The sequence below is a fragment of the Papio anubis genome, chromosome 12 (genome assembly GCF_008728515.1).
Source record: "Papio anubis isolate 15944 chromosome 12, Panubis1.0, whole genome shotgun sequence".
NCBI classification, from domain to species: Eukaryota; Metazoa; Chordata; class Mammalia; order Primates; family Cercopithecidae; genus Papio; species Papio anubis.
In genome coordinates, this window is record NC_044987.1 from 102,578,911 (window position 1) to 102,604,181 (window position 25,271).

General features: G+C 41.0%; 1 protein-coding gene across 4 annotated transcripts in view; it reads right to left on the reverse strand.

Annotated features, from left to right (window-relative positions):
- C12H11orf49 (chromosome 12 C11orf49 homolog) overlaps positions 1-23,795 on the reverse strand; it is a 230,164-nt gene extending 206,369 nt beyond the window's left edge. For 3 of the 4 annotated variants that reach the window (XM_017948422.2, XM_017948421.2, XM_017948423.2), the window contains exon 1: positions 23,608-23,739. In XM_017948422.2, the coding sequence (XP_017803911.1) occupies positions 23,608-23,653 (46 nt within the window). In that variant the 5' untranslated portion in view covers positions 23,654-23,739. Of the gene's footprint in view, positions 1-23,607 lie in introns of all 4 variants that reach the window. The other variant, XM_017948420.2, reaches the window with a different exon arrangement.
- Positions 23,796-25,271: the final 1,476 nt, after the last annotated feature.

The window sequence follows — 25,271 nt, forward strand, 5'->3', positions numbered from 1 at the left end:
ATCCTAAAATTCATAAGGAAATGCAAAAGACCCAGAATAACCAAAACAATCTCAAAAAAGAACAAAGTTGTAGGATTCACATTCCCAATTTCAAAACTTTTTCGAAGCTACAGTAACTAAGACTGTGTGGTACTGGCATAAGGCAGACATAGAAACCAATGAAATAGAATTAAGAGTCTAGAAATAAACCTTTATATTTTATAGCAAATTGATTTTTGACATAAGTGCCTGATATGGTTTGGCTGTGTCCCCACCCAAATCTCATCTTGAACTGCAGCTCCCATAATCCCCACGTGTCATGGAAGGGACCCAGTGGGGTAACTGAATCATGGGGGTGATTACTTCCATGTTGTTCTTGTGATAGTGAGAGAGTTCTCACAAGATCTGATGGTTTTAGAAGGGACTTTTCCCCCTTTTGCTCAGCACTTCTCCTTGCTCCTGCCATGTTAAGGACGTGTTTGCTTCCTCTTCTGCCATGATTGTAAGCTTCCTGAGGTCTCCCCAGTCATGCTGAACTGTGAGTCAATTAAACCTCTTTCCTATATAAATTATCCAGTCTCAGGTATGTCTGTATTAGCAGTGTGAGAATGAACTAATACAGTGCCAAAACACTCAATGGGGAAAGAACAGCATTTTTTTTAAAATGGTGCTGGGACAACTGGATACTCATATGTAAAAAAATGATTTTGGACTCCTACCTCAAGCCATATTAAAAATTAACTCAAAATGGATCAAAGACCTAAATGTAAAAGCTAATACTATAAAACTCTTAGAATAAAAAATAGGTACAAAGTTTTGTGAACTTGGTTTAGGTAACCATTTCTTAGATATAACACCTAAAGCATAAATATCCAAAGAAAAAATAAAGGGACTTCATCAAAATTAAAAACTGTACTACAAAGGACACTATCAAGAAAGTAAAAAGACAACCCACAAGATGGGAGAAAATATTTGCAAATCATATATCTATAAGGGTCTAGTATCCAGAATATGTAAATACTGTTACAATTCAACAGTCCAGATCTGAACTGCCATCTTAACTTCAACCCAATTAAAAAGAGGCAAAAAGGCCGGGCGTGGTGGCTCACGCCTGTAATCTCACACTTTGGGAGGCCGAAGCGGGCAGATCACGAGGTCGGGAGATAGAGACCATCCTGGCTAACATGGTGAAACCCCGTCTCTACTAAAAATACAAAAAATTAGGCGGGCGTAGTGGCAGGTGCCTGTAGTCCCAGTCACTCGGGAGGCCGAGGCAGGAGAATGGCGTGAACCCAGGAGGTGGAGGTTGCAGTGAGCCGAGATCGCGCCACTGCACTCCAGCCTGGGCGGCAGAGTGAGACACTGTCTCAAAAAAACAAAACAAAACAAAACAAAACAAAAAAGAGGCAAAAGATTTGAGTAGACATTTCTCCAAGAAGACAAACCCTTAGCCAAAAACACATGAAAAGACACTCAACATCATTAATCATTAGGGAAATGCAAAACAAACCCACAATGAGATACTACTTCACATGCACTAGGATGGCTATAACAAAAAAGACAACAACAACAAGTGATGGAAAAGATATGGAGAAATTAGAACCCTTATACATTGCTGATGGGTAAAATGGAGCAGCTGCTTTGAAAAAGTTTGACAATCCTTTAAAAAGTTAAACAGAGTTACCAAATGACCTAGAAATTCCACACTTAGGTATATGCCTAAAAGAAATGAAAAAAGGTGTTCGAACAAAAACTTGTATACAGATGTTCCCAGCAGTATTTTCATAAAATCCAAGTGGTGAAAATAATCCAAAGGTCCATCAGGTGATGAATGAATAAACAAAATGTGAGGTACACATACAATCAAAAAATATTATTTAGCCACAATAGGAATAAAGTGCTGAAATACGCTACGACATTGATGAATTTTTTTTTTTTTTTTTTTTTTTTTTGGAGACAGAGTTTTGTTCTTGTTGCCCAGGCTGGAGTGCAGTGGCACGATCTTGGCTCACTGCAACCTCTGCCTACTGGATTCAAGCAATTCTCCTGCCTCAGCCTCCTGAGTTGCTGAGATTACAGGTGCCCGCCACCATGCCTGGCTAATTTTTTGTATTTTTAGTAGAGATGGGGTTTCACCATGTTGGTCAGGCTGGTCTCGAACTCCTGACCTCAGGTCATCTACCCACCTCAGCCTCCCAAAGAGCTGGGTGAGCCACCGCGCCTGGCAAACATCGATGAATTTTAAAAACATGCTAAGTGAAATAAGCCAGACACAACAGACCCCGTATTGTATAATAATTGTCATTTGTATGCAATATCTAGAATAGGCAAATTCATAGAGACAGAAATTAGAGTAGTGGTTGCCAGGGGTTGTGGGGAAGGTAAAATGGGAGTGACTACTAATTGGTATGGAGTTTCTTTATGGGGTGATAAAAATGTTCTGCAATTATATCATGGTGGTAGTTACACAACCTTGTGAGTACACGAAAAAATGCCAGGCATTGTGGGGTCATGCATAGTATACTAAAAAATCCCACCTACACAGGAAACTGAGGTAAGAGAATCACTTGAGGCCAGGAGTTCAAGATCAGCCTGGGCAATATATTGAGACTCTGTGTCTTTAAAAAAATGATTTAGGCCCAGCGCAGTGGCTCATGCCTATAATCCCAGCACTTTGGGAGACCGAGGTGGGCAGGGCGTTCAAGACCAGCCTGGCCAGCATGGTGAAACCTGTCTCTATTAAAAATACAAAAATTAGCCAGGTGTGGTGGCGTGTGCCTGTAATCCCAGCTACTCGGGAAGCTAAGGCAGAAGAATTGCTTGAACCCAGGAGGTGGAGGTTGCAGTGAGTTGAGATTGTACCATTGCAGTCCAGCCTGGGCTACACAGCAAGACTCCATCTCAAAAAAAAAAAAAAAAAAATTATTTAAACCCCACTGAATTGGTATGTTAAGCATATCTCACAAAAAGAAGACATAGATTTATAAAAATAGAGTTGATGGCAGCAGATAAGAAATGTTAAAAATTTTGGAAAATGGAAATTAGACACACAACTTATTGTACGAACAAAAAAAAGCTAAAATTTAAGTGGCTTTACTGAGGAAACAGGACAAAAAACAAGCACATCCTCTTATACAACATCAGAAAGGCTTAGGAATAGTAGGTATCAGGTGCCTCTAAAGCCGTGGGAGTAAGTAAAGGTAAAAACAGAAAATCGGGTTAAAAGTCTACATAAGAAGCAGTTATATTTCTAGATCCTCTTCCCAACCTTGTATAGTAAAGTTACTACTCCTCCTCCACCCAGGTTTAAAATTAAAGGTTTATTCTCTACTGAGAAGTTGAATCAGAAGGATGTTGAACTTGGGAACACCAAGAACAGTTTGAAGACAGAGATGCCCTACTAAAAAGTGGAATATTACATAAAACTCTATATATTGATCTGTAAGACCCTTTCCTAAACAAGTAGCTTCAAAAACTTGAGAAAAGTCTCTATATGAAACACACATTTAAAAACTGGAAAAAAAGAACTCAGGAGAAAAAGAAAATGTAGAAGACGTTCATGTGCAAAAAAAAAAAAAAAAAAACAATAAAACAACAACAAAAAAGAAACTGTACAATTAATATTCTCAGAAAGGCAAGATAAAATCTTACATTTAGTAATTCAAAATTTTTTTTTTTTTTTTTTTTTGAGACGGAGTCTCGCGATGTGTCACCCAGGCTGGAGTGCAGTGGCGCGATCTCAGCTCACTGCAAGCTCCGCCTCCCAGGTTCACGCCATTCTCCTGCCTCAGCCTCCGAGTAGCTGGGACCACAGGCGCCCGCCACCTCGCCCGGCTAGCTTTTTTTTTTTGTATTTTTAGTAGAGACGGGGTTTCACCATGTTAGCCAGGATGGTCTCGATCTCTTGACCTCGTGATCCACCCGCCTCGGCCTCCCAAAGTGCTGGGATTACAGGCTTGAGCCACCGCGCCCGGCCTTCAAAATTTTTTTAAATGGAGTAGAAATTTAAATCATCAAATCTACCATAGTAGATGAATTTTTATGTCAACTTGACTGGGCTAAGGGATGCCCAGATAGCTGGTAAAACATCATTTCTGGTTGTTTGTGAGAGACTTTCTGGTAGAGACTAGCCTTTGAATGAGTAGATTGAGTAAAGAAGATTCACCTTCAGCAATGTGGGTGGGCACCATCTAACCCAATGAGAGCCCACATAGAACAAAAGGCAGAGGGGAAAGGCAAATTCTCCCTCTCATCTTGCCCCGGGACACCAAGGCTTCTAGTTCTCAGGCTTTCAGACTCTGGAACTCATACCAGCACACTGCTCCTCCTCACCACTACCTTCTCAAGCCTATGAACTCAGACTGAACTACACCACTGGCTTTCCTGATTCTCTACCTTGCAGGCACAAATGGTGGGACTTCTCAGCCTCCATAGTCATGTGAGCCAATTCCCATAATAAATCTATATGGCTGGCCCTTTAGCAAAGTGGGACTGGGTATAGTGGCTCATGCCTGTAACCCCAGCACTTTGGGAGGTCAAAGAGGGAGGAATGCTTGAACCCAGGAGTTCAAGACCAGCCTGGACAATATAGCGAGACTCTATCTCTGTAAAAAGAAAATAAAAAAATCTACATATAACTTTGGACTCCCCCAAAACATAACTATTAATAGCCAATATGTGACTGGAAGCCTTACCAATAACATAAACAGTCAATTAGCACGTATGTTGTATATGTATTACATACTGTATTCTTACAATAAAGTAAGCTAGGGAAAAGAAAATGTTATTAAGAAAATTATGAGGCCAGGCGTGGTGGCTCATGCCTATAATCCCAACACTGTGGGAGGCCAAGGTGGGAGAATCACTTGAAGCCAGGAGTTCAAGAACAGCCTGGACAACAAAGCAAGATCCCATCTCTACAATAATAATAATTTAAAATTTAAAAAAAAGAAAACCAAGAGGAAGAGAAAATATATTTACTGCTCATTAAGTGGAAGTAGATCACTCATTATAAAGGTCTTCATCCTCGTTTTCACCGTGAGTAGGCTGAGGAAGTAGAAATGGAGGGGGTTGATCTTACTGTCTCAAAGGTGGCAAAGAAAATCTGTGTATAAGTAGACCACACAATATAAATCCGTGTTGTTCAAGGGTCAGCTGTATATCTATATAGCTATGTATCTAGGTCTTTACATATCCTATTAGTTCAGTTTTTCTGGGGGAACCCTGGCTAATACAATAGATATTTTTGATATTCAACAAAAGGATTGGAAAGGTTAAGATATTCATATAACATGTAACAATCAAAAAAGATAGAAAAGAGAAAAACAAGAAAAATTAGAGCATAAATCTATAAGTCCAATGTCTAAGTAACAAAAGTTCCAGAGATAGAACATAGATGAGACAATATTGAACACATAATTCAAGAAAACTTCTCAGAACTGATATACATGAATTTCTACACTGAAAGGATCTCAAGACAATGAAATAAGATCCACACCAATGTATAACATGAAATATCACAAATCAGAATGGCATTAGATCACTCAATAGCAATACAGAAAGCTAAAAGATAGGGGAGAAATGCTTTAAAAATTCTAAGGGAAAATTATCTCCAACACAGAATTTTATACCTATCTAAACTATCAATCAAGTGTAAGGGTAGTATAAAGTCATTTTCAGAAACAGAAGATTCCCCCAAATTTTACTTTGCATGCACCCTTTCTCAGAAAGCTACTAGAGGATGCAATCTAATAAAAAGAAGGAGCATGTAAGGAAAAAGGAAGACATAGGCTTTCGGAAATACGCACTATATATAACTTACTTAAGCAAGACAAGTAATACCCATGATAAGGATGAAGGATGAAGTAATACCCATGATAAGGATGAAGGATTTAGAGAGCAGCCAGGCCAGACTGGAGCAGGGGGGACCAGTTAGATGAAGGAGTACTTCAGAAAAGTTATCTTGAAGAAAAGAAATTGAAACTGAGAGGATGCTTGATGTGTCTGAACTGACCTTAGGCTATAAAGTCTGCGGATGAATTAAGGACAAGTTCATAGAAAACCATGCACAAAAGGAAAGGTAATTATTAATTGCAGGAAAATGAAAAAAAGTGCAAAAAGGAGAAATGTAATCATAGTATACTATATTTTACATATATATGTTGTATACTATGTGTATATATACATATATACTATGTATACATATATACATATGTATAATTTTCATAGTCATAATAAACACTGAATATTGATTTAACCAAAAATTATAATAATTTTTTGAAAGACTAAAAAGAAGGGAAATTGAGTAGTATAAGAGACCTAAATCCTCATCTTCTATAATACAAAGTCATTAAGTAATATCTAAAATGAAAAAATCAAGAAGAGCAATTTAAGCATGTTATTTTAAAATATGCAGCAAAAAAAATTGTTTTTAATGGTGAAAAATTTGAAAATGGCCTCCTCTGAGGAATGAGACTTCGAGGTGAGAAGGTTGTGGTGTAGGGGGTACTGCTTTTTTTTGTTATAATTCTTATAGACCCATTTGATTTTTAAAATTCTGTAGTTAAGAAAAATAAACATCAAAAACTTTAAATCTAGCAATTCTTTGGACTTTCTTCAATGGAAGAAGTGGAATTTTGCACTCTCTGGATTCTCCTTCTTCTTTTTCATTTTTATTTTTTTTAATTTTTTCAAGACAGAGTCTCACTGTGTTGCCCAGGCTGGAGTGCAGTGGCGCGATCTTGGCTCACTGCCACCTCTGCCTCTGGAGTTCAAGCGATTCTCCTGCTTCAGTGACCTGGATAGCCGGAATTATAGGCACCTGCCACCACACCCAACCAATTTTTGTATTTTTAGTAGAAATGGGGTTTCGCCATGTTGGCCAGGTTGGTCTCGAACTCCTGACCTCAAGTGATCCACCAGCCTCAGCCTCCCAAAGTGCTAGGATTACAGGCATGAGCCACCGCGTCCAGCCGGATCCTCCCTCTTCTTATCCATTATTTGTGACATCATGTTTTCCTAAAAGAGTTTTTCAACTGTTTCTTCTAATTATTATTTTGTAATGCTTTTGTATTTTTTTCTTTTACCAATTTCCATAGTCAACTTTGCTCCTGTTAGCATTCTTAGTTACTTCTTTTTTAAAAATGATTTATGCAGCCTTACTTCACATGCTTTAATGCAGCTCAGATTACTTGTACTTGGCCCTAGCCGAGCTATCTTTCTTCTTTCCCCCCGTAGCTAATACAGACTTTCTTTGCTCCCCTCAAGCCTTTTACTTCTGCTTCCCTAACTCTAAGAAGATAATCTTGATTCTTAATTCAGACAAAGAAGAGGTCATCAGCTAAAGAACACCAACTTCTAGTTCCATTTCTAAGTTTAACCATGTCCTTCATCATCCTTACTTCCTACCTTGTTCTTCAAATACAATTATGCCATGTGAAGCTGTTTTAAGACCACCTTAAGACCTGATTTCTTACTTGGGAATTCTTCCTAATTGAGAAAATTCTTACTTATGAATTGCTTTCAAATATGGTAAAATGTCTGTCAATATTACATGTAATAATGAAAGTTGACATTATATTGTTTTATACACACATAATAAAACATCTACCCACACTTTAGGGTTGATAAATTTTTTTTTTAGGTCTCAAATATTTTCAAAGATCCCATAACAGTTTGTAGGTTAGGCACTACACAAACAGTGCCTTCTGGATAAATATGGTCCTGACTCCCACCTCCAAAATAGCCTTGCACCTCTGCCTTTGATCCTAAATTTCCTCGCACTTCTAAAAATGTTCCATCAAGTATTCATCATCCTTTCCTTCCCTTGGATCTTCCCTCTCTCCCTGTACAATGGTTCCTTTCCCGTCAGCCTAAAAACATACTCAAGTTTCTCCCATCTAAAAACTAAAAACAATAAACTCTCTCTTCCTCCTCTTGCTATCACCCCCTCTCCTCCTTTCCCTAATTGGTCAAACTTCTTGAAACGAATTTAGCCTATTCTCAATGCCTTCACCCTCCCATTTACTCTTCAATCCAGCAAAATCAGGCATCTTGCCACACTACTCCATGGAAACCTCCCTTAATGCCACTAACAACCTGTTTTGCAGCCGTTATCTTTTTTGACCTCTCTGAGGCATCTGGTATCATTGAACACTTCCTCCATCTTGAAACTCTCCACCCCCACATCCCTAGTGTCTGTGGCACTGCCTTTTTCTTACTCTCCTCCTAAATTTCTTACCAATCACTTTCCAGTCTAGGAGGATAAATATCTTTCTTTATTGTAAAACTAGCTCTCCGGAAACAAGATTTTGGTTTCTACAATGGGTCTCTAACTCGTAATAGAAAAAAAAAATATTTAGCAGAAAAGTTACCTCCAACGCCCAGCAACAAACCAATTATAAAGAACTAAAAATTCTAAAATTACATGTTCTAAGGTGAACGACTAACTAGAGTATAGAAAGGAACTATTCTGATTATTGGAAATGTTTACAAAGGACAGGAAGTGACACAGAGAAATGACACGCAACATAAAGTTAAGAAAGAAAATAATAACCATTGTAAAAAGGGAACAACTAAGCTCAGAGACAGGGACCAGGGATAAAATAACTTTGTACTAGGGCCGGGCGCGGTGGCTCAAGCCTGTAATCCCAGCACTTTGGGAGGCCAAAGTGGGCGGATCACAGGTCAGGAGATCTAGATCATCCTGGCTAACACGGTGAAACCCCGTCTCTACTAAAAAAATACAAAAAATTAGCCGGGCGTGGTGGCGGGCGCCTGTAGTCCCAGCTACTCGGGAGGCTGAGGCAGGAGAATGGCGTAAACCCGGGAGGCGGAGCTTGCAGTGAGCCGAGATTGGGCCACTACACTCCAGCCTGGGTGACAGAGCGAGACACTGTCTCAAAACAACAACAACAACAACAACAACAACAACAACAACAACTTTGTACTTCAAGAGGCAGAGGTACAGGAGAAAAACCAAATACTGACCAGCACATCTGTGCTTCACCTGTGAATAAGGGCAAGCCGCTACTAACAATACAACTTGCCTTGAGTAGGGGAGATGTCTCCACCGCATATACTAGGTATGACAGCTTCCTGTTTGTGTCCCGCCAAAAATATGCTGCCATTCTTTTTGCACACGATTGTCCATTAGACTCAAATTCCCTGCCTCATTGGCAGTTAGCAGGGACCTTATTAAGTTCTCACTTATGAAATATGAGCACAAGTGATGTTTGCATCTTCGGCCTCACTTGCCTAGAAAGTCCTTGCCCTGGATTCACTGCTTCCCCTTTTGCTGGCTAGAAATGGCTACAGTTGAGGCAGCCTTGGAAACCATGTGTTTCATTGACTGCTCTGCTAGCTGAAATCCAATGATTACTTCCTAAAGCAGACCCTGCCTTTCACATCCTGGATTTGAATTAAATAAGAAAGAAAGAAAGTGCTTTCTTGTATGAGCCATTGCATTGGGAGGGTGGGGGAGTTAAGTGGTGGAGTTTTTTGTTTTGTTTTGTTTTTATAACACCAGCTCAGCCCTCACCCTAATACCCTGAGAGATTAGGAGCACCAAACCACCTGAAGTGCCAAACCTCAGTAGACCTCAACAGCTTACTGACTCAGTAGGAAACATTAGTCTGGAGAGAAGGGAATGGTAAGTAGTGGTGGGGGAGCAGGGAGATGTCTTCTTATTAATTAATAGCTATAAATTAGAATTTAACTAACACTGAATGGCACCTAAACCACTTAATTTCAAATTAGAAGAATTAGAATCAAATCATAGCTTCACTAACTGCTATCTATATAAATGGAAAATTTACATAAGTTCTTTGAGCCCCCATTTCTTCTCATGCATAATAAAAATAACATTCATCCTCATGGGTAAATGTTATAACATATTTCTAGCACAATATAATAAATTAGGTCTAAAATAATGATACTACCTCACCAAGAAAATGTTAAATTATCTTCTATATATTAAAACAATCTGGCAGGGTATGGTGGCTCATGCCTGTAATCTCAGCACCATGGGAGGCCAAGGTGGGTGGATCACTTGAGCCCAGGAGTTGGAGACCAGCCTGGGCAACACAGTAAACAAAGAATTTAAAAATTAGCTAGGCATGGTGGCACACACCTATAGTCCGAGCTATCTGGGAGGCTGAGGTGGGAGGATCACCTGAGCTCAGGAGGTCGAGGCTACAGTGAGCCGTGATCATGCCACTGCATTCCAGCCTAGACAACAGAGTGAGACCTTATCTCAAAAAAAAAAAGAGTCTAAGGACTATATCATATATTCTGTAGAATTTTCTACTGAGTTTAAGTTCTGACACTTAAATTGTTATTGAACTGAATGGGAAAGAAGGCCCTTAGAAATTACAAAACCTGAAAGAAAGTGGCTAACAATACTGGCTTTAGAGTCACATAAACTTCATTCAAACTTCAGCTCCAGACATACTAGCTCAGTGACCTTGGACAAGTTATATAACTTAAATGCCAGTTTCCTCAAAGAAAAGTGGGATCAGCCTAATGTCTACCAGCTGTGAGAACTGAACGAGACTGCTGTCTCCTTCAGTCCTCCTCAATATGAGAATGACTCTAGATGGCATATGAAGAACACCTATTTGAAAACAGTTTCTGGGCCAGGCGTGGTGGCTCATGCCTGTAATCCTAGCACTTTGGGAGGCCGAGGTGGGTGGATCATGAGGTCAGGAGTTCAAGACCAGCCAGGCCAAGAGACCAGCCTGGCCAATATGGTGAAACCCTGTCTCTACTAAAAATACAAAAATTAGCCAGCTGTGATGGTGGGCACCTGTAATCCCAGCTACTCCGGAAGCTGAGGCAGAAGAACTGCTTGAACCCGGAAGGCGGAGGTTGCAGTGAGCGGAGATCACGCCATTGCACTCCAGCCAGGGCAACAAAGCAAGACTTCAACTCAAAAAAAAAAAAGAAAGAAAGAAAACAGTTTCCACTTAAGACAGTATTTAGGCAGCTGTACTACTTAAAAGTTGAAATATTATCTCTGTATTAAAAAATATATATATGAGACATGATCCCTGCCTAAGGGATTAGAATTTAAAAGAAAAAGTCTTTAGGCCAGGCACGGTGGCTCACGCCTGTAATCCCAGCACTTTGGGAGGCCAAGGCGGGCAGATCACGGCAGATCACGAGGTCAAGAGATCAAGACCACACTGGCTAACACGGTGAAACCCCGTCTCTACTAAAAATACAAAAAAATCGCCGGGCGCGGTGGCTCAAGCCTGTAATCCCAGCACTTTGGGAGGCCGAGGCGGGCGGATCACGAGGTCAGGAGATCGAGACCATCCTGGCTAACATGGTGAAACCCCGTCTCTACTAAAAATACAAAAAACTAGCCGGGCGTGGTGGCGGGCGCCTGTAGTCCCAGCTACTCGGAGGCTGAGGCAGGAGAATGGCCTGAACCTGGGAGGCGGAGCTTGCAGTGAGCCGAGATCGCGCCACTGCACTCCAGCCTGGGCAACAAAGCGAGACTCCATCTTAAAAAAAAAAAAAAAAAAAAGGAAAAGTCTTTCCCCTTTTTGTGTCATCTAATAGCAAATGAAATCTGGGAAATGAAGTTACCCAAATACTACTAACTGTAATTGAAAACAAAAGATTAAATTCTGAACAACCAAAGCTGTTTTTAATTACTTGGCTAAGTTTGAGAACTTTCCAGTTGAAGAGCCTGATGTCAGGTCCTTCAATAATATCTATTTTCGGGCCGGGCACGATGGCTCATGCTTGTAATCCCAGCATTTGGGGAGGCCGAGGCAGGTGGATCACGTGAGATCAGGAGTTTGAGACCAGCCTGGCTAACATGGCAAAACCCCCATCTCTACTAAAAATACAAAAATTAGCCAGGCATGGTGGCAAGCACCTGTAATTCCAGCTACTCAGGAGGCTGAGGCATGAGAATTGCATGAACCCAGGAGGCAGAGGTTGCAGGGAGCTGAGATTGCGCCATTGCATTCCAGCCTGGGTGATGGAGCAAAACTCTGTCTCAAAAAAAAAAAAAAATTATTTTATCTTACCATCCCAGGAAAGATAAGAAAAAATTTATAATGTGAGACAAATTCAACCACTTCTTTTCCTTCTAAGTGTGTTTCTCATTTAGAAATACGATATCAAAAATAAATATTTACTGGAAGAACAAAGGTCAAAACAGTCCCTATATTCAGGCATAGTAATGAAGATTAGCAAGACTCCAAAGGCTATTTGTAAATATAACCTTGAAAAGAAAAAAGGCAAGGCTGTTCTCCCTGAAGATTTAACCTATCTTTTGCCTGTACATTCACGAATCTTTACCATGCCAACCGTTGAAGGGAAGGCAAAGACTGCACACGCGAGACTTTAGAAGACAATCATGTTTCTAAACAGCAGGTCTGGTGGTTTACAGACTATCAAGAAAGACAATCAATTTTAGGTTGCATTAAATAGTTTACTCTTAAGATACTGACATATATTAATTAATTCATCCTCTCAACCCTCTGTGAGGTAGCTTTTATCAACTCCATTTGTTGGTGAAATTTGATCAAGGAGAATAATAACAGTGTTTTCTATTTACAAAATACCTTCCCTATAAAGAACTCCACAAGTTTGTCTTTTCAATCATCTTTCATTCCTGTGAGGTAGGTGGCAATATTACCTTTTCCACTTTTATAGGTGAAATGCTGTGGCTCAAGGAGCTTAATGACTTCACATGATAGCCTGTATTTTATCCACTAACTAGAATGTACTGCTTGAGATTAACACTAGACCATGGACTCAAGGCTTAACTGCACATAACTGACATGTGGAGCTTCTAGTTTTCTCTATAGCCATCTTTCAATGCATCGCATTCCAAAAAGGACTGGAGTCATGCTTGCTGTTTAAGCTCATGTGTTCACTGTTTATGAAGTTTATTGTTATCATTTCTTTAAATTGGACTACTTAAGTTTCATATAGGTGCCCAAGGGCTAAATTATGTTTTGTTTACTGTCTGTGCACTAGCATTGTAAATGATGTCATGAGGAATGTACAAAACTCTTAGACAAAGCAGCAGGGCCAGTAAAAGCAGCTCAATTGGGGAAGAGTACATTTCTTCTTTCCTTTTTTTTTTTTTTTTTTTTAAGTAGCCATCACACAAAAAGATGACTCATTAAGCCCAAAAGAGGGGACAATGCCATGTAAGCGCTTCTTATGCAGCCTTCCACAAAGAGACCTGAGTGGCAGCATAAGGCATCCTCTTCTGTCCATTTTCCTCCAGGCAGAATGTGCATTTGTGTGGCTACATACACAATTATAATCTCCTCTGAAAGGCAATTCCTTCCATATGACAGGCTGAACAGTGGCCTGAGTGCTAGATTCATGTTGCCCAAGCAGTTAACATGCTGAAATACCAGACACATTTAATCTCTCCTTTCTGAAAAACTAAGATGGGACAGAAGAGGCAAAGCTGGAAAGAACTCCACACAGAGAGAAAGGAGGCCAGCCCAAGCGCCCAAACTCACTTTCTCATGGGCTGAACTTCTTTGTGTGTTGCCTACTTATGTGTCAATTTGCAGGACTTTGGGGCATGAGAACCATAGAGCCGACCGGTTCTGGCAGCCTCTCCATTTGACAAGCAAAGCCGAAGACATGTGGCCTTTCATATATCTTACATTCAAAAGTGATATTGTTTCAAACATGCCTATTTTAAAATATAGAATTTTCCCATTTAGAACAGGTCTTTGTAAGTTGGCCACAGGAGGAGTTCTGCCACATTAATTTAAAGGAGGGGAAAAAAAGTGGCAATGGGCCCTAATGCAGCTCTATCCCTGCCAGATGCCTCTGTTTACTTTGGGCCAGTGGGACTGCCCCAGGTGAGAGAAGTCTGAATTTAAAAAACACCTGATATGAAGTTGTGGGGCACAAGCAGATTTCTGTCTGAGATTACAGAAACTGAAGCTTGTGTTTTATCACAATTACCTGTAATCTCAGGGCTAGATAATAGTATTAAGGAGACCTTGAGTTACACAATAGGACAGCTAGAAAAAAGGCTCTTACTTTCTCCAAAGAACAGTACTTTAAAAGCTAATTGAATGAAGAAAAAGAACAGGCTCTGAAAGTGCCGTCTCAAACAATATTTACTTTTACTAGGTTCCTGCTAATCAAACAAAACTTAGTCAAAAGCTTTCCATGAAAAAAATACATTTGATGATTTCAGCAGTAATTGCTTTGTTTAAAGAAAGGTGCTTAAGAAACAACATAGCTAGTGGGATCAGTAATTTGGTAAGTTCAGATGTGTTTGGGAAAATCCCTTCTCTCTTTGATAAATCATTAAAATTCTGCTCAGATAAATGTGTTTTGACTTGAAATTCCAATCATAGAATGAGCTATTTCCTAAGGCCCCTAGGGAAGTAGTGTAAGGGTGATCCCAGCACAGAAAGAGGACCCAGGGATTAGTTTACAAGGGTAATTCCAGTCTTAATCAAAGCATATCACTCTGTCCAACTAAAGGACAGGATCTCATTGAGATGCTCCAAAATTGTAGAAAATCTCCTTCCTTTTTAAAATACTGCTTTTACAAAATGGATCAAATTTTAGTGTTATGTAACCCAAACACAGAAACTATGGTATCAACCAAGAAATTAACCTTAGGTATAATCAGAATTAAAACTGAAAAGATCCACAGCAGATTTAATCAGTCATCCTTTTTCATTCATGGAAGGGGGGAAAAGCATAGTTTCTCTCACATGTTAGGAATTCAGTAACTATTTGTTGAACTAGATTCCTTTCTCCCATTTATTTTAAAGTTTATTCTGTTACTTAAAGTACACCATTCATTCAGCAATTGAGCACTTCACTTGGGCCAAGCATTGTGCTAGATTTTAGAGAGAAAAAGCCTGCCCTCATGGCTCACATTCTAATAAAAAACAGACAGCCGGGCGCCGTGGCTCATGCCTGTAATCCTACCACTTTGGGAGGCCGAGGCAGGTGGATTGCTTGAGCTCAGGAGTTCAAAACCAGCCTGGGCAACATGCTGAAACCCTGTCTCTACTAAAATACAAAAAATTAGCTGGGCATGATGGCACACGCCTGTAATCCCAGCTACTAGGGAGGCTGAGACAGGAGAATTGCTTGAACCTGGGAGGTGGAGGTTGCAGTGAGCCGAGATCGTGCCATTGCACCCCAGCCTGGGTGACACAGCGAGACTCCGTCTCAAAAAAAAAAAAAAAAAAAAAGAAACAGATAATAACCAAGTATACAAGTAGATAAACAAGTGCTATGAAGGACATAAATAGGATGATGAACCAGAAATAGGATAATGGATCATGTCTCTTCTGCTCTACTGTTATTTTTAAAACTTCAATTTATCTACTCAGCCTCCTAGAATTATTCATTTAGCATATATTGCATTTGTGCAAATAAAAGTGATCCCCAACTTCTGAATAGCATTTGGAATAAAGATTTTAACATTACTTGAATATAATTATAATAAACAAAGTCAAAAATTTTAAAGCTATCTTAAAACCCCAAAATAACATTGAAATCTCTCTGCAATTTACTTTGGAGAAATGGGGGTAGGCAAGGGTTGGGAACAACATGCCTTAGAACTTACTTGCTTTTTTCCCTCCAACAAAAAGATATTTATTTATTATATGTATTAAATAGGTTACAGAATCTTTGGAAAAGGAAAATAATCTAGATTGACCTTCCAGGAACAACTCCCAAAAGGCCCATTCCAGAACTAGGCTACCAAGGGAACTGCTGTCCCTTCGATGACTGAGAAGCTGCTGACCAAACTGGTAAAAGGCCAAGATAGCTGCTGGCTCTAGAACCAGATAGCTCACATACTCTCTACTTATTACACTGTCCTTTTATGTTATGGTCATTTATGAATATGTCCCATCTACTGTGTAAGTTTCCTGTGGGGAGGGATGCTTTATATTCATATATTCATGCCTGGCTTTATATAGAGAAGGTATTCAGGGAGGAAGAAAAGGAAGGAGAAGGGTAGGGGGAGGAAAAAGGAAAGAAAGAGGTGACTTCGTGAACATGTTCACAATTATTTTATGTATTTATTTATTATCATTTTGAGAAAGATTCTTGCTCTGTCGCCCAGGCTGGAGTATACTGGCGTGATCTCGGCTCACTGCAACCTCTGCCTCCCAGGTTCACGCGATTCTCTTGCCTCAGCCTCCCAAGTAGCTGAGACTCCAGGTGCGCACCAGCTATTGAGCCCAGCTATTTTTCATATTTTTAGTAGAGACAGGGTTTTGCCATGTTGGCCAAGCTGGTCTCAAACTCCTGACCTCAAGTGATCCGCCCACTTCGGCCTCCCAAAATGCTGGGATTACAGGCATGAGCTATCGCACCTGGCCCATAATCATTTCAAAGTGACCAGTTTTATGTATTATAAACCTAGTTTCCAAAGATTTAGGGAGTCAGTGTAACACCTATTTTATTTCATTTCCTTTCTGCAGCAACCAAACACTTTAAGGCCCTAAGAGAATTTCTGCTAACTTAGTGTAAACAGCAATATTTCCTAGCATAGAATTGGGTTTGGAAGGCTCACTAGTTATATTCAAATAAAAGTAAGTTTATCAGGATTCATTCACAATAAAAAAATAAAATGTGTCTGGCAGTCAGACAAGTAAATATCACATGCTTTGGTATCAGCAAATACAAAAAAAATTAAGATTAGCAACACTTATCTTCCACATAGAAGGGGTCCCATGTCAGAACCTTTGCCAAGGCCTAAAGAAATTGTGTTAATCTCATGGCTGGAAGAGACTATATCAGTAACTGTTAGATGTTGTCTTAGCTCAGATACTGTGAGAAGCAGACACCAAAACAGGATCAGACATGTGAGAGATGTACTGGGGGAAACGCCCATGACAGAAAATGGGAAGGAAGCTGGAGGAGTCTAGGAGAGCTAAGAGATCAAATGCAGGTGTGACCCTAGTAAAGGAGGGAGAAGGGAGAATGAGGGACTTAGCAGTGTGCAGTGAGTCTTTAAGCCAAAGTCACCCACCAGAGGAGTAAAACATCTCATAGAAGTGGGTCTGTCCTGCCCAGTCATTGACTAGGAGCAGTCTGTGGAAAGTGTGACCTCAGTGTGAACAAGGTGTTAGATTCAGAGCTGGGGTCAGGAGTCAATTACCCTTCCCTCCCCACAGTAGGAGATCTGAGAGGCACGCATTCGTGATTGCCACCAGATGTTTACATATTTGCACAAAAATACGGTAATAACACTAGCAGTTAATATTTATTGAGCACCTACACAGGTGCTCTAACAGGATAAATGCTTTCATATATGAGGTAAGTACAATTTTTTTTTTTTTTTTTTTTTTTTGAGACGGAGTCTCAAGACTCTGTCACCCAGGCTAGAGTGCAGTGGTGAGATCTCAGCTCACTGCAGCCTCCTCCTCCCGGGTTCAAGCAATTCTCATGTCTCAGCCTCCTGAGTAGCTGGGACTACAGGCATACACCCCCAACGCCCTGCTAATTTTTGCATTTTTAGTAGAGACGGGGTTTCACCATTTTGGCTAGGCTGGTCTTGAACTCCTGACCTCAGGTGACCCACCCGCCTCGGCCTCCCAAAGTGCTGGGATTATAGGCATGAGCCACTGTGCCTGGCCTTTTTTAAATTTTTTGAGAAAGGGTCTCACTTTGTCACCAAGGCTGGAGTGCAGTGGCATGAAAACAGCTCATTGCAGCCTTGACCTCTGGGCTCAAGGCATCCTCCCACCTCTGCCTCCTGAGTAACTAGGACTACAGGTGCATGCTGTCACACCCAGCTAATTTTTTTTTTTTAATTTTTAGTAGAGACAAAGTCTCACTATGTCCCGTAGGTCTCAAACTCCTGGGCTCAAGCAATCCTCCCTCCTTGGCCTCCCACAGTGCTGGGAATATAGGCATGAGCCACCACGACAGTACTATTATTACCCACATTTTGAAGATGTGGAAACTAAGGCACAGAAAGGTTAAGTAATTTCTTCTAGGTCATACAGCTACCCAAAGTACAAAGATGATTGTCAATAAAATTCTCCCAAATGGTAGAAGTTATCTTCCTCATTGCCTGCCTCTGAGAGATGAGTCCAGTGGCAAGAAGAAATTGGAATTTTACCATTCTCTGATCCATCCTCATTCCTCGGATGCCTCCTCATGGCAGAAATGTTAAATGAAGACACTGGAATCACTTGACCTTACTCCAGGATCCACATATAGGTCTACACAATAGTTGGAGCCTCACTTTGGGAGTTGCTCAAAGTATTTATAGCATAGAGTTTAACCACGTGGACTTGAATTAGACTGCTGGGTTAGAATTCTAGATCCACCACTTACTGACTTGTTATTTGGTATCTTTGTGTGTCATTTCCTCATCTGCCGAATGGAGATAACAACTGAAACTATCTTCATATGCATCAATATATGTAAAGCATTTAAAATGGTACCTGGTACAGAGTAAGTTCTTAATAAGTCTGGTTGCTTTTGTTAGCTACTCATGTTTGGGGTACCCTAAGGTCAGATTATTCATATTCCATTTCACATATATGTATGAATTAAGTGTGGGAGAGTATACAGTGATAGAAGGTAGATAATGATAAAAGGTAGACAATGACAGAAGGTCGACAATGATAAGTAAAATACAATTCTTGTTCCCAAGAAACTTATTTGCAAGAGCCCCATCCTTAATAAGGAAGCAAGAATTACTGCCCTTTGAACCAATAGGGTTTTTTTGGTTTGTTTTTATCTTTTTAGTGAAGACGAGAAAACACAAGCTGTGGAATCTGACAAACCTGGGTTTGAACCCCTGCTTTACTAGGCATCATTGCCTGTGTGACCTTGTGCAAATCAATTAGCCTTTCTAAGCCTCAGCTTTCTTCTTTATAGAATGACAAGATGATATTAATAACTACTAATTGGGACTAGTAAGAGTACTCACTTCATATGGTAGTTGTGAAAATTAAATGAGACAAACCACAGTGCCAGGCATACAGGAAGAGTTCAAAAACTATAGCTTAAAAAAAAACTACCCAATTTATTGTAATTCTTCTAAATGTCTAGTCCCCAAAGGAGAAAGGCCATCTTTGATTTCTAGAGTTATCTATTATGCTAACCCACTATCAGCCATAGTGAGAATAAGCAGGTTCCATGGAAAAGAAGAGGCAACTTGGAGCGTGAGTGAAAGCATGCACCTTACCAAATTAGGTGGAGTGAAAAACTCAGGTCGCATGTAGGTGGTAGGTTTGGCAAACCTGGGACCAGAACAGGCTGCCCTTTGGCTCTAGAGAGCTAGCCACACCCAACCAGATACACAGACACACCTCCAGCCTCTGGCAGAAGCTTCCACTAAGTAGGTTTCATAAGGCTGGAAATCTTCTGCGGGTCCTACACAAAGGGTCTATACTTATTTCATCTCCTTACCAGACTCTCCTTTCTCTCTTCAGGCCTGGGCATTAACACAGTTTTTATCACTACATTCTGATGACTGCAGACATGAACATAATTAAGCTATTCTTTAGTGATGATCTTAAGATCTTAAGCCATGCAAGGCCATGATTACAGGTTCCTAGTCTACAAAGTCAGTGGGGAAAGGATCAGTTTACCCAACATGATAAAAGATTGATTTCTTCACTAACAGTCAGAAAGGTAAATATAATCCCTAGCTAGCAGGGAGAAAGGGATATCTCTAGATATTCATTGGATAGGTATCCCTGTAATTACACCATAATCCTAAAGAGAGGTCTCCAGATACACTAACCAAGGGGAACTCAACTTTAGCTTTTGGGTTTCACTGAATGCCTAGGGCTTTCCAGTCTGCAGTTTTGTTTCTCTGTAAGTATAGCCTTCTTTAGGCCTACACATGCAAGTAACTTTATAATTTATAAAACAAAAACAAATTGAAAAACCACAGGTATTTAAAAATTTAAATCAGGAAATATTTTATTAATCTATTAATCTATTCTCTAGGGAGTGATTTTAAGCGGTCATTAGATTGAGGGTGAATAGGTTGGCCGGGCACGGTGGCTCACGCCTGTAATCCCAGCGCTTTGGGAGGCCGAGGTGGGTGGATAACCTGAGGTCAGGAGTTCAAGACCAGCCTGGCAAACCTGGTAAAACTCTGTCTCTACTAAAAATATAAAAATTAGCTGGGCATGGTGGCAGGCGCCTGTAATCCCAGCTACTTGGGAGGCTGAGGCATGAGAATCACTTGAACCCTGGAGGCAGAGGTTGCAGTGAGCTGAGATCATGCCATTGTACTCCAGCCTAGGTGACAGAGCGAGACTCTGTCTCGAAAAAAAAGATTGAGGGTGAATAGGTCAAAGCAGCATGCTTCTAAGACAGACCAAATTGTAATAGGCAGGGATAGTTCTCAACTAAAGACAAACGCATTTCAGCAGAGTGATACGGTTTGATGAACCAGGAGAAGCCAGTGAGTGGTGTGACCATGCTGAGGGCAGTATGAATGTCTAGTCAGTGGTTAGGACAAGGAATTAAGACACTTAAATATGAAACAAAGCATGAAGAAGCATTTGTATAGGATTCAAGTATTAGGTGGTTGGTTGGACTTCACAAACGTTGAAGCTTCTTCAACCAACCTGAGACTCTGATTCTGTTTGTAGATTCATTCTCAACACTACCACTGAATTGATCTTCCTGAAAAAGCCATTTATGAAGAGACCACCAACTTCTATTCACCAAAGCACCAATATGCCAAATATGCCAAGCCTTTGGGACATAAAATTCAAACAGCAAACACCCAAGGAATTGAACAATGAACTAGGCTTTTCAAATATTTCATATATTGATTGAGTACTGGGTAAATAAAATACATAAAATCTTTGGAAAAAGTCTAGGCATTGCTTGACATTGATATTGTTATTCATTAAATAAAAAATTATCTGTGATATCAGTATCCCCTTTTAGCTGATTAATGGATGTGGTCACTGTCTTAAGCTCTATGTGTGTGTGCATATATATATATATAATATATGTATATGTTCATGTATATTTGTGTGTATATATAGCTTTCAAAGACCAACAGCCCTTAAACTTGGTAAAAAGACACTCGACTTCATTTAACAATACACATTAAATCTACTCTGAGACTATTTGTCACTTAGATTGAAAAAAATCCAAGTTTGATGTATTTTGTTGTCAGGACAGTGGGGAAACAGGCATTCTCTTTCATTGCTGGTGGCAAAATGGTATAACACTTATGAAGGGCAATCTGGCAATATCTATCAATACTTCAATGCATATGCCCTTGATCCACCAATTCCACTTTGTGGAACTTATTCTTGCCTGGCCTAAAAAATATTTTGAATCAAGTTTCCATATTACCAACCTTAAAAAATATTTTAAAATTAATTTTTAAAATAAATTAGACAAAATTTAAAACAGAGTTGTTTTTCATTTAAAAAGATGTTGGTCGGGCACAGTGGCTCACCCCTGTAATCCCAGCAGTTTGGAAGGCCGAGGTGGGTGGATCGCCTGAGGTCAGGAGTTCAAGACCAGCCTGACCAACATGGAGAAACCCGTCACTACTAAAAATATAAAATGAGCCGGGCGTGGTGGCGCATGCCTGTAATCCCAGGTACTAGGTAGGCTGAGGCAGGAGAATCACTTGAACCTGGGAGGCGGAGGTTGTAGTGAGCCCAGATGGCGTCATTGCACTCCAGCCTAGGCAACAAGAGTGAAACTCCATCTCCAAAAAAAAAAAAAAAAAAAGAGAGATGTAAGCCAGGTGCAGTGACTCACACCTGTAATCTCAGCACTTTGGAAGGCCAAAATAAGAGGCTTGCTTGAGCCCTGGAGTTCAAGACCAACCTGGACAACATAGTGAGACTCTTTCTCTACAAAAAATTAAAAAATTAACCAGGGATAGTGGCATGTGCCTGTAGTCCTAGCTACTTGGGAGGCTGAGGTAGGAAGATCACTTGAGACCAGAGGTCGAGGCTGCAGTGAGCCGTAATAGTGCCACTGCACTCCAGCCTGAGTGACAGTGCAAGACACTGTCTCAAAAAAAAAAAAAAAAGAAGAAGAAGAAAAAAAAAGATGTGCATGGTGCATCTATACATTGGAATTATTATTCAGCAATAAAAAGAAATGAGCTAGCATGCCACAGAAAGACATAGAGGAAACTTAAATGCTTACTGCTAAGTTAAAGAAGCCCATCTGAAAAATTTACACACTGTATGACTCCAACTACATGATATTCTGGAAAAGGCAAAACTTTAGAGACAATAAGATCAGTGGTTGGCAAGGGCTGCAGGGGGAGGGAGAAGGATCAATAGGTGGAACACAGAGGATTTTTTAGGACAGTGAAACTATTCTGTATAATGGAATGGTGAATACATGACATTACGCATTTATCAAAACCCACAGAACTGAACGACACAAAGAAGTAACCCTAATTATTATATATTATATATTATATGCAATAATAATACGTCCATATTAGTTTATCCAGTGTAACAAATGTACCACACTAATGCAAGACATAAATAATAGGGGAAACTGTGAGTGAGGGAGACCCAAGATATATGGGAACTCGCTGTACTATCTGCTCAATTTTCTGTAAACTTAAAACTTCTCGCACGTGCGGTGGCTCACTCCTGTAATCCCAGCACTTTGGGAGGCCTGAGGCGGGCGGATCACGAGGTCAGGAGATTGAGACCATCCTGGCTAACACGGTGAAACCCCATCTCTACTAAACACACAAAAAATTAGCGGGGCGAGGTGGCGGGCGCCTGTAGTCCCAGCTACTTGGGAGGCTGAGGCAGGAGAATGGCGTGAACCCCGGAGGCGGAGCTTGCAGTGGGCCGAGATCGCGCCACTGCACGCCAGCCTGGGCGACAGAGTCAGACTCCTTCTCAAAAAAAAAAAAAAAAATGTGTATTGTGTGCATATGTGTGTGTGTACATATCCATGTGTATGTGTGCTTTTTTTCATTCATTAAATGCCTTACACACTAAAGATGCTCAAGAAAGTACTACATATACAGTCTTAGCTCAAGAGCTAAGTCAATATCTCAAGTTCTGTTGGAGTGGGCAAATCCGGTTCTGATCCTAGTGCTACCATTTTCTAGTTGTGTGGCCTAACTTACACAAGTTATCTCTTCAGCCCCAGTTTCTCCACCTGCAAAGCTGGAAGAAAACACGGTAATTCCTCCTAGGGCAGTTGAGAAATTCAAATGAAGAATAATGCATGTAAAATGCTTAGCACAGTGCCTAATGAAAAAGAAAGGCTCGAAATGTTCGCTGTCGCCGCAATGGTAAGACAGTTACTCACGGAATGACCGATCTGGCACTTGAGGTTCCAAGGTTATTCTTACTCCACTAACAGCAGGTCAATAATACCCCAACAGGGCCCCAAATCCTCAACTCCAACCTGACCCACTTTGAACACAATCCACATTGCCTGAGTTCCAGCCCCTACACTTCAAACAATTCTTTACTTCCCAGGTGCTTTTCTCCTTCCTACTCGGCCTTACAGGTTCAGGCCCTAGAACCCCCGCCTCTCCGCCCCTCCCCATACCACCCGGACCCGATCCCACTCAGACCCGGCCCCCGCCCCCGCCTCCTCCCAGACCCCGGCCTAATTCGTCTGCACGTCTTTCCCTCCCCAAAGTTGAAGGGGGTTTCCTACCCAGATACTCGTAGTCCGGTAGGGCTAGGCGCTCCGGACTCAGCATCCTTTGACCGGGGTGGCTTCAAAGCTCCAGCTCTCAGACTTCCGGAACCCAGGTTGCAGTCTCTCTCCGTTGCCATGGCACCCACGCGGCGGAAAGGGGACGGGAGCTGGAGGAGGTGTCACACAAACAGTCTCCGTGTCTCAAAGTGGAGCTGGCCACTCAAGTTCCGGGGGCAGTCGCTTCACGACGGTCCAGGTTTCTCTGGACTCCCATTGTTGAAGATTTGGTTTTAGAGGAATCTGAGATGAAGAATTCTTTTGAATCCATTGTTTCCCGGTGTCGAAGAATTACTGTCAGCCGCCCATATACGCAGGTTCTGAATTTCATAAGTATCCCTGCTTTTATACACTGTTTATCCTAACTCAATAATAGCCCCCGCCCTTTGGCCCCCATAAACACTTAGTATCCCATTACCTATTTTTATCTCTTTGGTATTTACTATCTTAAATTGCTACAAAGTGCTTAGGTATCTTTATACCCTGGCTGCTTCTAGAGGTCAGAGATGTGTCTTTTCTGCCTACGACAGCTGGACACACAAAAGGTGCTCCTTAACGCCTCTGAGATAATTGCCATTTCTTCTCAATTCTCACTCAGTTGCCCAGGCTGGATTGCAGTGGCATGATCTCGGTTCCTTGCAACCAGCGCCTCCCGGGTTCAAATGGTTCTCCTGCCTCAGCCTCCCGAGTAGCTGGGATTACAGGCGAACGCCACTACGCCTGGCTAATTTTTTGTATTTTTAGTAGAGACGGGGGTTTCACCATGTTGGCCAGGCTGGTTTCGAACTCTTGACCTTAGGTGATCCGCCCGCCTCAGGCCTCCCAAAGTGCTGGGATTACAGGCGTGAGGCACTGCGGCCCGGCCTCAATTCCTTTTTATCTTTGGTTCTTTCTATTCCTAGCCCTTACTATTTGGTACCCTTCCCAGATGTCTTTCCTTTTTCCTACCAAGACATTGCTCTTCTTGAGGGGGAGGGGATGCAGAAACGACATCACCAATTAGGTTTTTTTCCCCATATGCCCAATTGCTCACTTCTCCTTTAAGAGAATATTCTTTGGTTTTCAAGTTCCCAAATATTTTTTTGTCCTTTCCTACTCCTGACAACAGGTCAGAGATCTGTAGCACTCCACACAGTTCAGTCATAGCAGAAAAAGCCAGTCTGTCCTCACTTTTTTGGTGCCCTCCCCCTCCAACAAGGTGAGGTTTGTGAAAAAGAGACAAAGAAAACAAAATCAAGCTATCAAAGGAATGACTGGGAAACCAGTAGACCACCTACACTGGGAGGAAAAGGAAAGAGGAGGTTCTTCTCTTTGTGTTCCAAGTGGCCTATTCTTAGCCTCCTCCAGCAAGGAGCCTCAAACCTCCTAATTCTTGCTTTCCCTTAAAATTGTATATGTGTCTCAATTCTAGGCTCCTGTGAGTCACTCTAAGTTTGGATGTGGTGAGGATAAAAGGACAGAGCCAAAGTAGGAGCAGGGCTTAGTGCCTTGAGGCAAATTTACTAATTTGGTATTTGGTGTGAAGTCCAGCAAATCTGATTTTTTTTTTAATTGCCTTCTTATCTGCTTCCCCATCTAGCTTGAGGTTATGGGAGGTTCATATGTTCCACAGCTGTGGCTTT